Source organism: Echiichthys vipera, assembly GCF_963691815.1.
Source record: "Echiichthys vipera genome assembly, chromosome: X".
NCBI lineage: Eukaryota > Metazoa > Chordata > Actinopteri > Perciformes > Trachinidae > Echiichthys > Echiichthys vipera.
Window position 1 is genome coordinate 34,418,483 of NC_139825.1, and position 14,350 is coordinate 34,432,832.

At 41.7% G+C, this 14,350-nt stretch overlaps 1 protein-coding gene across 1 annotated transcript in view; it reads left to right on the forward strand.

Moving 5' to 3' along the window:
• The window catches only part of plxna1b (plexin A1b), a 197,687-nt gene that overhangs the window by 139,046 nt on the left and 44,291 nt on the right, over nt 1–14,350 (forward strand). Inside the window, 1 exon segment of the mRNA XM_083938601.1 lies at nt 11,856–11,952. Within this exon segment, the coding sequence (XP_083794727.1) occupies nt 11,856–11,952 (97 nt within the window).

A 14,350-nucleotide genomic window follows, 5' to 3' on the forward strand; every position in this document is an offset into this window, starting at 1 on the left:
TGCCATTAAGGCATAATTCATCCAGGCCTGAGTTTATGAGTATAATTATATGTCATGAATTATTAGCATGAGAGTCTTATTATAGCTCTGGTGCAGTATTTCAAAAGGATAAGGGTCTTAAATATTAGTTTATCCGTTTTTATAGACCTTCATATTTCTACTTTTCATAAGCACTCTGCCATGTTTGTTCCTACTTTGACAGTGTTCAGCACCAACTCCATGAATCATGTATGACTGCAGTGGAAATAGACTTCATCTGTTATGCTACGTACACACTGCTGCCTCTGTTTGTAGGCATACAGCTACGGGGATGGGGTTAATCAGTGTCTGTGCGTGTGTGCACATGTGCATCCTTTAATACGCCTTAGGCTATGGATCTCAGGATAGCTTCGTATGTGTGTGTTTGGCAGTGCAGTTTTATTAAACCAGTGCATGAAGACTTGCTAATCAATGCGACATTCACAGGGGTGCTAATCCACGTTTTAGCCTTGATTTTTGAGATACACAAGTGTTTACCGCTGTGTCAAACTGAGATACACTCCCTCACTTGTTGTATGAAAGATGACAGGGGCAGAGACAAGAGAATTCCCATAAAGTAATAACAGAAAGGAGTGGTAACGAGAGACGGCAGAATACCTTGAGCTGGAGAGGACAGAGGAAAGGATACATTCAAAAGAAAGGACAGGAAAAAAATGACAGGAAGAGACGTAATACTAGATAGTGGAAATGACAAAAAATGGTGATGAGAGCAGGAAAGCGACTGGGGGAAATTGGAGTGCAGTACACAATTTCTGGTGAGATGAATGGAGGAAAAGTGAGAGGGAGAGTGATATTGAAGAGAACAGTGGGAGATGGGGGTGTGAAGGAGAAAAACCAGCTCAAAAGTTTCCCATGAGGCCGAAACTCATTCTCCTTTCTTGCATACAATATCATCACACTATCCAAAAGAAGAAAACTATCCACAGGATATTCACGATATCTGCCATCCGATCATGTTTAAACTCTAGTTTCCCTTACGGTATTCGTTTTACAGTGACCGTAATAACTCAATACTTATATAGTATCGCCTAACAGGACGCTGTCAATAGCCTACTGTATATGTGACATATATGATAAACAAGAGTGTAACTTCAGCTCCATACTAAGCTTGTTGGGTATTGACTATCCATATATGTGTATGAGGAGGGAAATATTGATGCTATGGTATTTCTGTATAAGGTTACTGTACATACCAACTGATCCCAAAGGGGAAACTGCAAGCGTATCATAAGACATAAGAAAGAATGCAGCGTTGGGGAAAGGTTGTTTTTTTGCAAGCAGAGACATGAAACAAGTAGGCCACACAATATCCAAGGTGTTAAGACTTTGAAGAATCCTACGTTTGGGGTAAGGACTTAAAAGTGTCTCACAGCTCTAAATTTTTGCCGTGTTGAACATTACATTAAAAAATATGATTCTTCACACACTTTCCCTTTTCTCACTTTTAAAGGTGTGTACTTAATTCAACATTTCTGGAACCTGTGAAAGTTGATGAAATGGCAGATTGTCTGAGGTCCTATAACAAGTTAATTGGAGGAACATTTTGTTAAAAAAAGAGTAGTTTCAATCTTCCTTAGTGCCAAACAAGCCCACATTACCACTGACACATACGGAGCCATCCGCTAGGCCTTATGGTAGTAGTTAACTCCGGTCAGCAGCAACCAAAACAACAAGCTGGTGTCTTTTGGTTTTCTGACCTGGGCCCAGGCAGCTTCCTCGGGTGTGTGGGCCAATCAGAGGCTGAAGTTAGGGTGTAAGGGCCAATATAATGATGAACTGTGTGCTTGGAAGTTGTGCTCAGAGCCCCAGAGGGACTGTGGATGCGAATAAACACATGAACACACAGTGCTCACGGACACAAATGACCACACTTGGGTCAGTCTAGCTGATGGAGTACAGCTGGGTGTTTTTTGAGGCCGAGGTTGAGAGAAGTGAATTGAACTGTTCAAGACTTTTCCTCTCTCTGTTCCTTTATCTCCCCCTGCTCTTAGCTTTTGTCCATCTGTACTTCTCTCCATTATCCTCCTCTTTCACCCTCTTTATCCCTTCTTCTTGTTTCTCCCCGGAGCCCAGGAATGAGAGGACAGATAATATCAGTGTGGGCCTGACACCATTACCTTCCGTCTGATAAACCGCTCGGCCACTCCATCACCCTCTTTTCTCACTCCTTCACCAGTGAGAAAAAAAAAGCGGACACAGGGGTAGGAGGAGAAAATCTAGTTTGGGATAGGGTGTGTGTCTGTGTGTTATTCTTCTGTGTGCCGAGAGAGCAGCTGTTTGTTAAAGAAGAAATGAGAAGTATCAGGGGTCCTGATGGCATCCAATTAAGGCAGATAAAATGATGATGATGAATTGCAGTCGGGCAGCAGAGATGGACGCTGCTGTGTATGTGGGGGAACTCCACATGCAGGAAAGCAGCTGTACAGATTTGGAAAACGAAAAGAGAGAAAGAGAGCAGTGTGAGGAAAGAAAGTAAAAGAAAGACAAGGCAGTTTGAAGGCAGAGATAGCAGGAGAAAGAGAGGGAGCAACAATAGAAATGGAGGAGGGGGGAGGAGAAGAAGGAGGAGGAGGAGGGAAAGAGTGCAATGAGACCAGGAGGACAAATAATCTGCTCCCTTTCCGATGGGAAATGAGAGAAGGAAGGCAGACAAGAAAGATGGATGGATAAATTAATGGATTGATAGACAGAGCAAATAGAGGTCCAGAGAAGAGGCTAAACATGTCTGCAGGGAGAGCGGATAACACAAACCACACAGGTGTGCGTGTGTGTGAGAGAGAGAGGAGTAGGGTGCTGGGGATATAGTGCTGATGCCAACTTCTCATACTTTTTGAAGACTTTCTGGAGTTTATGGAATTTGTTAAAAGATGCAACTGACTGTAAAAACGAAACAAAAAAAGTCAATTATATCAGAAAAAATCCTGTCATTTCGAATACATACACATGAATCTCACATACACAGTTCTAAAGTTGGCAGAGACACTAATGAGGGCCTTGGCGCTGGACGGTGGAGGGTAGGTGCAGCGGAGCATGGTACAGCCTGGTCTGGCGTGGCCCGGCACAGCTTAATGAGATATAAACACTGGACCTGCCACCGCAGTCAGCCACAACACACACTGACACTGTTTTAATTGGCTTACAGAATGTGTGTTTATGTGCAGTTTGTGTTTGGTGTGCAGGTTGATCGAACGTGCATAGGAAATTCAATGCAATTTATTTTGGAGAGCTGCAGATTGACGACCATTACTTTATTCCCAAATCATGTGATACCTCAGACAGCACCTAGCCCAATTTAGATTTTGGGGCACTGCATTGTGTTTGTAAGTGTGTCAGGGAGATTGTGAGAATTTAATGAGGTTTCATGTCTTGTGCATACTCTATATATAATATACACATTTAATCTGTAACAGTCTGTTCCTGTTTACACCGACTGCTCTCCGATCCATCTTCCCATGAAGCAGCTGAAAGTGAGGGAAGGAAGAGAGAGAAGGCAGTTCACTGTACTCTGCCATCACTTTCCTCTGTAGCATTCCTTCATTCTCTAACATGCCCTCTCCCTCTCTCCCAGTCATCTACCTGTCTGCATCTCTACCTCCTCCTCCCCTCCAGCCTCCTCCTTCCTCTTCATCTCTGTACCGTCATTGGCTTCTCACCTCTCCTCCTCTCTGACAGGTGACAAGCACAGCTCCCACGCTCTCTGTCCTGGATAAATAAGAATTAATTGCTGCTCAGCTATCAGCATATGCCAGCTTCTCCACCCATCCTCCACCTCACTTTCGTCATCTATTTCTCATTTCTGTCTCTCTCCTTGTATCTCTGCAATCTGTAACCTTTACTCTAAAGCTCTCTCGTATCAAAGTGCTCCACCCATCAATGTTTTCACTTCTGTATGCTGGATTGATGGGCGAGAGAAGCAGCAGAAGTGATTGTTACAGCAAAAGTCTTGTGCTATTAGCCTGATGAGAAGAGAGGAGTGGAGAGAAGGTGGTTAAACCTAAGGGAAGACCTCTGCTCATCGCCATGTCTGTCTGTCGGAATGCATTTGGGGCTTTTTTAAATCCACACAGTCACCTGAGTCTTTTCGATAACCTGCAGTGAATGTCTGGAATACTACCTTAACCATGATTGATATCACAATGATGAAACAGCATACATTTTCAAATAACTTCACATGAAATATATAAAAGAAACATTGACACATCAGCATTAACAGCAGCTTCATGAATAGCAAATTAAAGTATCAGAGATTAGACTAAAGGCGCAAGGGGTCGATGTGGATAGTGCATTTGGCTGGTGTCCCTTTTATTAATGCCTTCGAACCTGACAGGAACTCTAGGATATTAATCAGGAAGTGTTTTTAAGACTAGTGACTGTCAGATCTTCTGAAAATCCTCTGTAACACCGGACATGCGCTACACCTTTCTGTAGAGGCAGAATCTCTGGGTTTGTAATAGAATTATAAGATGGCCAGTTAGCATTGGAACTATAGCCACTGTTGCTAGCGAAGACAGTTTTATCGAAACTCCACACCAAGAGACCTAAGTTAGACAATAAAAGGTTTTCATGTGTGTCGTGAGTGCAACTTCATGGATGATTCGGTACTACAAAAAAAAAAACCTAAAAAACAGTTGTGTGACAGAGCGGTGGAGTTTTCGAGGGGAGAATGGCCACCAGAAGAATGGCATGTATTGACAGAGGGGAAAAAGGGAGAGGATATTGAAAATATGGAAGTTTCTGCAAACGACTAGAAATCAGGCTTTTGTCCGGGGAGAAGTCTAGTAAGCTTACACTATCTTAATGCGTAGGCTGAAAAAATAAGAAACACTGGCTATGGCAGCATTATTTTTCCCTCAAGCCAGCACTTTTCTCCCCATCCCCTCTCTCTTTTTCTTTCCATCAATGAAGAAAGTATGTGTGTGTGAGCGTGTACGCACACATGTGTTTGTGTGTGTGTCTGTGCATCCAAGAGATAAGCTGGGTAACTGGGTCCGGCCATGTCCTCCAATCCTGTTAGCATTAGCGATTAGCACCGGCTAACAGGCCTCTATTATGAGCGGGGGCTGATTCCACACTGCCTGACCTCACACATACAGTGCAAGCACACATACACACACGCTAAGCTATAGGAAGGATTACCACTTGATCCTTGATTAGGAAGCCATATCTGCCTGGAAGTTGTGTTTGTGTATGTGTGTGTATAAAAGGACACTGTGCGTCGCTGTAGACTGGCTCTCTACTCCTTCTCTACTTTTCTTCTGCACCCTCCCAATGTGACTTCTGATAAAACTTTGTCACAAAACTTATTTTAAATGTAGAATAATCTATATGGAATTTTTTTTAGTTATCATTTTTGACAACTGACATTGTTACCTTGAGAGAGTTAGGGAGCGAGGAAAGAGGAAGAGAGTAACCTGTCTTATCCCAGGTATGGGCTTGCCCTGGGCCAGGTTGGTATTTTTAGCTGTTCAGATTGCCTTCAAAATGACTAATTATCAGGCTGTGACCCTCGCAGCAGATACCTGTTGTTACTTCATACCTGATTGATTTGGTCTCCCTCTGCTCATTTTACTGGTTCTTCTCAACTCTGGTATTTATTCATCACTCTTCTCTCTGAAGTGCCCATTCTTTATTAACACTTTCCTCGTCTATGTCTTTTTCTTTCTCTGTTGCTTCAATATTAAGTAATTTTCTGTTTATTTTTGCATCAAAAACTAAATATGTTAATAAGAATGCTTATCAGTTTCCACTCACCTTCAGTGTGTTTTGGTCCTTCTGTGTCTCCCCAGTTTAAGGCTGTAGACAAAAGGACTGTTGCCATATTTTTTTACAGTATCAAATATTGGTATTAAATTACTGAATATACAAAGATATTCAGCAATTATTAACCTGCGTAATGTTTGCACTTTCATATTGGAATCTGCTGTGCAGTGAATAAACCATGTAGCAAGATGCATGTGTGTATTCCCTGAACTGTGTATTGTGCAACACCGGCAGTTCAGTATGAAAGTTTTATAAGCCTTTGGTGTAATGAGAGGAGATAAGGATCATAACCGAACCTTTCCTATATCTCTCCCACACATTTCTGCCCATTACACACACACTTACACGCAAATACACACCTCTCCCTTACTAAATATTCATGTTGTTGAGTGAAGGTACATACTCAAGTAGATCCCAGTTCCACCTCTCAAGATACATCCCTTTTGAGGATGGATGTGCAAACACACACACACATACATGGATTTTATAGAGGGCATGCCGTGTTGTTTTAGCTGTGTGTGTGTGTGTGTGTGTGTGTGTGTGTGTGTGTGTGTGTGTGTGTGTGTGTGTGTGTGTGTGTGTGTGTGTGTGTGTGTGTGTGTGTGTGTGTGTGTGTGTGTGTGTGTGTGTGTGTGTGTGTGTGTGTGTGTGTGTGTGTGTGTGTGTGTGTGTGTGTGTGTGCGCGTGCGCGTGCGTGCGTGCGTGCGTGCGTGCGTGCGTGCGTGCGTGCGTGCGTGCGTCTGCTGCAGCTTTTCAGGGACAGGACATGTCAGGGTCTAAAGGGGTTAAGGGGTCCACACACATCTATCATCTATTTCTCTATCAGCGGTTTTGGCCCTTCTCATATATATGATCCAGAGGGGGATCAGACCATGCTCTGATTGGCCGGTCATCAGAGAAGCGGGGATGGAAGTGGAAGGAATTTTGACCCCATGTCCTTTACTGTTGTCTGTCTTAAGCCCTGAGGGAATTTAACAGAGCAGCAAGAAAAGAGATAGTTAAAAACACTGGAATAGAGAAATGGATACTATAGACAACTTATAACATATTTGGCATTAAATCACATGAAGAAAATTGTCCTTAAGCTCCTCTTGTCTGACATCACATTTCTCTGAAATGCTGGTGGATCGTGCTGACATCCATGCAATACTGGAAGCTGGAAAAATGAAGGTTTGAGAAAGGATGATTGAAGACTCATGGGCCGTGGAAAAACAACTAACCTATTCAATACTGTTCATACACACCACAGAACAGCCTCCCTTTTGCACCAAAATGCCCAAATTTTATTTCAGTGGCTGTCTTGTGAGTTGCCACCTGAGGAACGTTTAGCTCTGGTTTTGGCTTGTGGGGCCTAAGAGAGGCTGTTCAACATTTAATATGAGCTAGCATTGTTTGAATTTAGTCATTCTGGCCAACTAAAACAATTAGCAAACTTTTTCTCGTAACGAGCGTTCACTTGATTCATTGGGCCTCATTTATCAATCTTGCGTGGAAATGGGCGCAAGTCTGAGCGCATAATTGGTCGTACAACAGGACCCACGTGTGATTTATGAAACATTTGTATCTGACCAATCTCAGCGCACGAATGAACGGGCCTTGATAAATGCGGCGGCTGAATTCGATCGTCTTTAACATGTTACACCCTTAAATATTCCTGGTTCAGAGGCCTCGCCCACTGAGGTCAAACATGGAGAGAAGGAAGACTGGGAAGAAGAGAAACTTTTCCGACACACAGATCGGCATCCTGACATCCGAGATGAAGCAAAATAAAGATGTGATTTTTGTCAGTCTTAAGAGTGGAATAAAAGGGGCCCATAAAAACGCTGTATGGAAAAGAATAACGGAGGCAGTCAACCCGAAGCAGCGCTCCACTGTGACCCGTGTGCGTGTGTGCGCACTGCTGAACCTGCGCTCCTGCTCTGTTGCGGGGTTTGCCAGCAGGGTTATTAGGTATACCGTTAGAGAATACCTTTGTCACCTAGAAGAACCATACCCAAATGTTAATCATCTAATACCTTGTTTGATTTGATGCATTTATCGAGGGTAGCCACTTACCGAGGAGATGACTTTGGCTCTGCAGTGCGCATTCCTGCAGCCGTGCGCCAACAGGTTCATTCATTCACTTATTTATCTTCAACCGCTTGTTCCTGTCGGGGTCGCGGGGGGCTGGAGCTGAGCTGTTTTGAAATATAAAAGAATCGTGTGTGTGTCACCCTGGCCACCACGTTTATAAGCGATAGCTTGGCATCACAAATCACCTGTACATTTATCGAGTGGTAGTTTTTGCGATTGATGAATGCGTAATCATTCATGGATGGTGCCTTCAGACACACATGAGTACAATTAATTGCTCCAAGAATCTGTTTTAAGAATCTGTTCTTAATATGTGAATCTGTTCTTAATATGTGAATCTGTTCTTAATATGTGACTGCTTATGCTTAATGACAGCTGAGGTTTGTTCATTACTTTCAGCCAGATTTTGCTGTGTTGCACCGCAAATACACAGGCTGAAATTTGCGAACACGATCTCAGACCAGACCTGAGATTTGATCGTAGCTCCCGCACACGTCCAAATTGTTAAAATGCCGAAGTTTGCCAGGAAATGGTCGTACGCACGTTTTTCTGCGGTACGTTCGTTTGATAAATGAGGGCCAATGTATGTATGAAATGAAACCTAATGGAGCTTTATTGCTGCAGCTGTTTTGATTTCAAACACTTCTAGTTTTGAGTGTGTGAATGTGTTAAGCCTTCATATTGGCAAGAGAATATTTTTTCAAGATTGAAAGTTATAAATATAAATATGAAGATGTCAATAGCGGGATAACACCCCTTTTTTATTGCTCTGTCTCTCTCTCTTTCTCTCACACCTTGACCATCTCTATCCCCCTTGCTCCTCTGGCGCTACAGTCTCTGCTTTATCTCATCCGTCTCATCTGTTTTTCATCCCTCACTGTCTTTATTTATCTCCTTCTTGCTGCCTTTATTTTACCCTTTCTATTCTATTCTATTCGATTCTATTCAGTTCAATGAGTACACAGTGTCTTGACCGGTTGGGGAGGAAGAAAAGGAGAGAGAAAGAGAGAAAAGACAGAGAGAGACAATGACAGACAGACAGACAGACATCCACATGTTCTCTGTGTGTGTCCTTTTCTTTCCCTCTTCATTTTCTCCTCTCATACACACTCAAACACATTTGTATGTTTTCTACATCTCTAACTGGTGAGGAAATACTCTTGTTCCCAGGCAGACTGGGTGGTCTCCTGGGGGGGGGGGGGGGGGGGGGGGTATAAGAAGTTCATATGCTCGGACTTCAGGGGAGAGAAATAATAGCTGACATCCAAAACACATGTTGTTGTGTGAGTGCCTTTTCTTTCCTTGCTTTCATGCGTTTTTATTTATCATTTTTTATTTCTTGTATAGACTATGTGATCCGTCTTTGATGCATTCGCTAGCATCCCTCTCTTGGAAACTGTCCCGTGTGCAGAATGCATATATATAGTACAGTGTGCACATGTGTTTCTCTGGACATGTTTGGTATATGCGATAAAGGAATCTGAGAGAGAGAACGAGAGAGAGAGAGCGAGAGAGAGAGAGAGAGAGAGAGATGGAAAAGAGGATTGCGAGAGAGGGTGAGGCAGAGGAATGTGTGAAAAGACCAAGGCATACATGTCAGGGAACAAATTGAAAATGCCAATTTCACTTTAGCCCCAACCAGCTCAGGCGCTTACAGGCCAGCCCCAGCCTCTTATTCCATGTGTAAATGAATGGTGTCCACAGAATAACACACAATCACCTCTCTCTATCCATCTCACCCTCACTATTTCTCCTTCACCCTTGCTGCTGTATCATCCTTTCTCCACCTCTTCTTCCTACCCACTTCCTTCATCCTTCTTTTCGCCATCTTTTTTTTTTTTGCTCCCCGCACTCCACTTGTAGCAGACTGACTCTCAGCTCCCTCCACCTCCATTTTTTCCTGTTTTTTAACTTGTCGCTTTTGTATCCCTTTTATTTCTAACTTTCCTGCACTCTGTCCAGAATTATTGTTGCTTTAAAGGTTGTTTTTTTTTCTCGCCACCCTCAACTTCAACAGCCCCCTTTTTATATAACTCCACCGCAGTAAAGTTAGCATACATGCCATGTTGTTTGTCCTAAGATGCCAGGCTCTCCGGCCTTGAAGGAGAAGATACCCCTCTTACAAAATAACAACAACTATAGGTCATTATTGGGCCTGTTAATGTTCTCATTTGTCCAGTTCATCGTTATAATAAGGTCATTATTGATTCATCTGCTGAGTATGTTTTAAATTAATCAAAAAAGAAAAGTGAAAAAAAGGCCCATTGCAACTTCCCAGAACCCCAAGGTGATGTCTTCCAATGCCTTGTGTTGTCTGACCAAAAGTCAAAAGTTGAGAAGAGAAAGAGAAGTAGCCATCCCTCGCATTGCTGGAACCTGATAGTTTTTCACTATTTTTATTCAAAAAACAACTTGTAAGATGTATCAATTATCAGTATTGTCGCTAATTATTGTGAAGTCATAACTAAAATTGTTTCAGCTATATAAAGATCTAGTTATAGTGCAGTGCATATATACAGTAACTTTCTGTAAAAGTTTTCTTGTTGGGTATTCTGCAGGCCAGCTCCCAGGTGGTGTCAGGGGTAAAAGCTTCCTCTACATTAGTTCATGCCTACTAAATAAATAAGAGCACCAAAATGTACCTGAAAACACATTCTAAAATAATTTCCCCTTAAAATAAACTCCAAGAGCAAAGTAGTATTTCTTCTGAGATAGTTGGGGACATCTTCCTTCATTTGGATATCAGCATCTCTGCCTTCAGGGCCCAGCTGAATGTAAATCATTCAATCGCAAAAAGTGAAGAATTAATTAACCAGCCATTCACACGTTGTGACATTGCTGTGTCCTCTCATTTTCTTATCTTCTCTAAGCACATGTCTTGGTCTTTTTCCCCTCAAATACATTCTAATTCACTATTATTACAGATGTCAAGATACATCTCACAGTATCACATTGGAGAGGGTGATATCCCATAGTGACGGAGTTGTAGCTAGATTGAATCTCTGAGGACTCCATAGCCTCAGGCTTGGAGATTTCACATTGGATTTTATCACCACTCCACTAGAAGAGAATGGTCCTGCTATCTCTAAGCCCGAGGTCATCAGAGATAGTGACCATACCAGTGGTACTGAGAGTGACTGGGCACCCTTCGACTGACAGAGGCATTAGGTTAACATGGACTATCTCAAGTCAGCTCACAGTCTTTTGCTATCTAGCATGTTTTATGTTGTATCAAAGACAACTAATGAATGGAGTAGTTAATAATGCAAAATGTGTCTTAGGTTGGGGGTTCTTGATGAATGAATGTTCAAACGATTGTGTGTTTACCTTATCGTTTGGCTGCTTTTGCATGTGAGAGAGGAGGATTGTGGAGACAATGTTGTAAAGCTGAATTTTATTTGCTAAGGATAATCGTTGTTGATGATTTATCTGTTCAGAGGTTGGGAGGGATACATCGCCATCACATTGACGCTTTTCTAGTTTGTTGTCTCATTTAAAGCGATTTCATAAAACTGATTATGACGACGACGAGTAAATTACGTTTCAACTCTTATTAGTTCAGGATGCAAAAATGAAATTAGATGAGAATATTATTGTTGGAGATACATTAGGCTTTTCATTCATCACTGGAATGGAATGAGTCATACAGTGATGGGGATTCCAATCTTTTAATCAACTCTGCGCTCTGCCAGGCAGTGGCGGATGTGCTGCGTGTTAAAATCACAATATAGCCTGTCTCTCATCATTCATTTTTATGGCCCTTCAACTGTGTGAACACTGCAGGTTATGACATTACTACCAGTCACTAGCTGAACTGAGCTTGCTCTTGGTATTGATATTTTTTCCTCTTTTACTGATTTAATATTTTATTAAAACACAGAGAATGTCTTACATTGATGTTATTGGTTTACGAAAACTGTTGTTTTAGGTACTGGTATGTGACTATGAATGCTAATCAGGTTGTTGTTGTTTTTTTATTTCAGTATACCTATGAGGGCAATGACATCAGTGACCTGCCAGTGGATTTGTCTGTGGTTTGGAACGGAAACTTTGTCATCGACAACCCCTACAACATCAAAGGTGAGTTATTGTGGTGTCGGACAATATTAGTATGAGCTAATTCTGTTCACACAAGACAGAGGAGTAGAAAGTTTCATTCAGTATATCCCTAAATCTCTTCTTGTATCTTAACTTTTAACATCAGATATTATAGACAATAACAGCATCTAACAGAAATAGAATTGGAGACCTGTAGGAACTTAATTAATGTAGAGATCATAGAGAATGCAAAGACAACCACTGCATAAACGCATGGCCCAACACAGGAGAGCTAACTCCTCGGGCCTGGACACTGCTGTCCACTTACATCTCAAGGAGAAAGCCCACTCCTTTAAGGACAACAATGTCCACATCCTGGACAGAGAGGACAGATGGTTTGAAAAAGGATTAAAAGAAGCAATCTATGCAAAAGTAAAGAAACCTTAGCTAAACAGAGGAGGAGGGCTGAGACACCACTTATCTCCAATTTACAATACTGCCCTTTCATCCCTTCTCAGGAGATTCAAAAATCTAACCTAAAAGAACAACTGTTCACAAATGGCCTCCTGTGACTCCAACAACTGTCGTTAAGACTCAATACAGTACAATCAAAGTCGAAACCTACTTCCCATCAACGACTGGCACTCACTGGATCTCCACACCAGTTAGTTGGACCAGTCCCAGCCTGGTCAGATGCGTACATGAACTGATGAGGCCTCTTGGATGAGAGGTGAAACGTCTTCCTAGACAAATAACCAAGTTCAGTTGCTTTTGACTGAAATTGCTCTGGGGATAAAGTAAGCAGGTCACAGTGATAAAATGAGCAGGCTGACTGATGAACCAGTGTTTAAATGATCACTTTAGACACAGACATATCTCTCAATGAAGCATTAAATTTGAATTTGTTGAACAAAATTGGGGAAGTTTTTGCATTATTCAAAGTGTTGAGGCCAATATCTGCAGTGTCAAGACGGAAAAACCAGAGCTTTTCAACAGCTCAAAGTATTGTTACTTTCCCCAACATTAAAACACTGGTTAACAATTGATTTTCTGTCAGTGATAATCAGAAGCTGTTACACTGACACTGGTTGTTACTGAGCTTGAATGTTCAGTCTTGACCTTGGAAACAGTAGTGTGACAAAACAAACTAAGGTAAGGTAGTTTAGTGAAACTATTGATACAGGTTGGTGGTGTCTAGTGTTATTGTAATAGTTATATTTCAGCCATTTGTTTGGGCAGTAGTGATTAGCCGTCAGCTAATGATTCAGTTCAAACTTAGCATGCATGGCTCCTGGATGAATGCACAGAAACAGTGCAAAATGCCTGGGTTAGGCATAAACTGTGCTAAAACACAGTCAACTAATACATCGTATTCATAACATTTATTTTGTGTTGCCACTCATTATGCAACTCCCCATGCATAAGATATTGTCACATTTTTGTGTTGTAAAATATCTTGTGAGAAGGCTGTATTATTGCACCTCTATTGCTCCAGGTTCCAGATGTTCACACTTAGGTTGAAAAGTGTTATTATTAACAATTCATGCTATACTATACTTTACACTGTTAAAGTATGTACACTAATATATAACCACGCCTCACCCTCCAAACAAAGGACCACGAGGCCAATGATTAAACACATACACATACCCAATGCACCACTGTGGGAGAAGACAATGAGATGATGTCTGTTGGATATAATTACTAGTAGGACAGCCTTTAAAGTGCTGTCTCCATAATTATTGTGGCCTGTACAGCACTGCAGGGGTCTGTAACATTATTCTCCTGCTGTGAGGTAAAGGAACATCATCTGCAGTCAATACGGCCTGTTGACGACATGTATAAAGAGTTTTGTACAACAGAGGGAGCTGCATAGTCTGGTCCCGTTGTTAATCTTTGATGGTTAAAGACACAGTGAGGAGCTGGAATCTTTGTGTAATATTTCAGATTAGAAGATGCTACATCTCTAAAGTCTGTGAAGTAGTTATCATTGCCATTTTGTCAGTAATGTAAGGTAACACCACAGAGTCACTTTGTCCCATGTATTGATGTCATTCCTTGTACTCTAAATGTACCAAGCAATCTGTTGAAGTCTCATATTTCACATATTTTTCAGGCTGCCGGCTCTGACGGATGTCTGGATATATATGTACATATACCAGTCACTTGTATGAACATAGATCCCATTGTAATTCGCAATAATGAGGTGTTTATATTAATGGAGGCAACATAGAATGCTTTGAAAGTCAATGGTTCTTGCAGGGATAAAGTGTTTCTAAATGGCATCTGTTAGATGCAGCAGTATCGACAGCATATAATATTACTGGCATGCATCAGTGTCTGTGCATTGTGTGTTATCTCAGATGTAAATCTCACAAGTGTAACCGGAGGTGGCCTACAGCCCAAAGATGTCTCCCTCTCTCTGTCTATTTTTCTTCAC